Source organism: Egretta garzetta, unplaced genomic scaffold (assembly GCF_000687185.1).
Source record: "Egretta garzetta isolate BGI_Z169 unplaced genomic scaffold, ASM68718v1 scaffold136, whole genome shotgun sequence".
Taxonomy (NCBI): domain Eukaryota; kingdom Metazoa; phylum Chordata; class Aves; order Pelecaniformes; family Ardeidae; genus Egretta; species Egretta garzetta.
This window is the reverse complement of record NW_009260066.1, coordinates 1,792,708-1,794,489: the sequence shown is the minus strand read 5'-3', so window position 1 is coordinate 1,794,489 and position 1,782 is coordinate 1,792,708. Positions and strand designations below refer to the sequence as shown.

The 1,782-nt window shown below is 47.5% G+C and overlaps 1 protein-coding gene across 1 annotated transcript in view; it reads right to left on the bottom strand.

The window, feature by feature from the left end:
• The window catches only part of ZCCHC9 (zinc finger CCHC-type containing 9), a 10,139-nt gene extending 8,577 nt beyond the window's left edge, over window positions 1-1,562 (bottom strand). Inside the window, exon 1 of the mRNA XM_009641112.2 lies at window positions 1,437-1,562. Within this exon, the coding sequence (XP_009639407.1) occupies window positions 1,437-1,562 (126 nt within the window). The remainder of the gene's footprint in view (window positions 1-1,436) is intronic.
• Window positions 1,563-1,782: the final 220 nt, after the last annotated feature.

Sequence of the window (1,782 nt, the reverse complement as noted above, 5' to 3'; positions counted from 1 at the left end):
GCTGGACACCACTGCAAACAGACTGCTTCCGTCCTCTTGACTTCCGCCCTTAAGATATTTATGTTGCGTGGAAATGAGACTCCTGAAACCGAGACGGCTGAGAGAGGAGGTACTGCTTTATTCGGTGCCGGTGCATGGTGGGAGTCCACAAATCAAGCACACCAAGCTTAGATTTTACTCCCTTATTTACACATCGGAAATGCATTTTCCACACCTATCTAATACATACTGGCCTGTCTTCACACACTCGTCTTCTTTGTTTGGCAGTCTAGTCGCCTGACTATTAAAGCTATAGCAGTCTTTTAATTAACTGCACCTTTGTATGGGGGGGGGTGTATTTTGTTCCTCAGTTGGGTCACGATCTCCCCAGTGGTGGTGACATGCAGAAACAGGCTCCCCAGTCTGTAAGATTGTACAGTCGGTATGTTTATTCAGCGCTGGGCAGCACGGGGGGCAGTCCCACCAAAGTGAAGTGCACCGCAACACGGCAGCTTGCCCTGTTTATATGTAGCAAAGTGTTACATATACATGAAGTTTCCCAATACGCCTATACATAGGCATAGCCTGTCCCCGCTTCATAAGTCCCTCCCGACTGCGCGTGCTCAGTGATTTGAGTCGGTGGTCTTCAGGGGTTGTTTACTTCACCCACTCCTCTTCTTCACCTTGTCCTTTTGGTGAACTCCAGCTTCCACACCCCTTATTCCACTGTCAGAACAACACAGCCGGTACCAGCTGGCTCCCCATCCTTGGCCATCCTCATATCGACCTTGGCTATCCTCATATTGGCAAAATGTTAGACATTTTGTCCCCTACCTGCCTTCCAAGGCCTGCAACAAAGGTGGGCCATTTCCTACTAATCTCCCCTCTTCCACATTCCCTACAGTGTTAGTTTCTTATCTATAGTTTACTTCATATAATTAGTAAGTTAATCTAAAACACAATGCTAGCAATTTAAGGTGGATCTACAGTTGGCTTCACACAGGTCCTTTTGTTAACCCTTTAGCATCCCTTCACTGGAATTACCTTTCACCCAGTTTCCTTCCACCTTGTCCATGTTATCTCGGAATGTCCGCAACCCTCTGTAGGGCTTTGCGACAACTTGCTTTGATGACACCTGAAGTGATTTGCTATGTCCATCTGTTCCATTAACACTGACTTGTTCTTTATGTTTAATTTTGACCCAAGGACAACACCGAGGGTGACACTGTGCCGGCTGCACGGGCCTGGGAGCAGCTCTCTGCCTCGCCTGTGGGGTCATGATGTTCCCCTCCTTCTTCACTGTACCACCGAAATGGCAGTGTTCCCATGGTGGTCTCGCCTGCTAGTTAACAGAGTTATGTGCATATGGTTGTTTTCTATATGGTCTTGTTGAAACACGTGCGCCCCTCGAGCGAGCATGCATCTGCGGGTCATGGAGGCACTTTGAAAAGACTAACCCTCTTCCAGAGAAGTTTTAACTTCTTTATTGCAGGGGTGAAAGGACTGTGGCCCTTTGCAGGCACCAGTGCCTCCCAGTAGGTGTCACCGAAATCTGGAAGAATGAACCTCGTTAACACCAACATAGTGTTAGAAGGCAGGCATTCTTTATTCACGGCGCCGGATGCACAGGGGATCGCTCCACCTAACGTGCATACCATCAAGTGGCAGCTTGCCCGTTTATATGTAGCAAAGTATTACATATGTATGAAGTTTTCCGATATGCCTATACATATGCATAACATATCTCTGCTTTGTATTAAAATTAGCTTCAGGAGGTCATTTCCATAAGTCCCTCCCCACTGC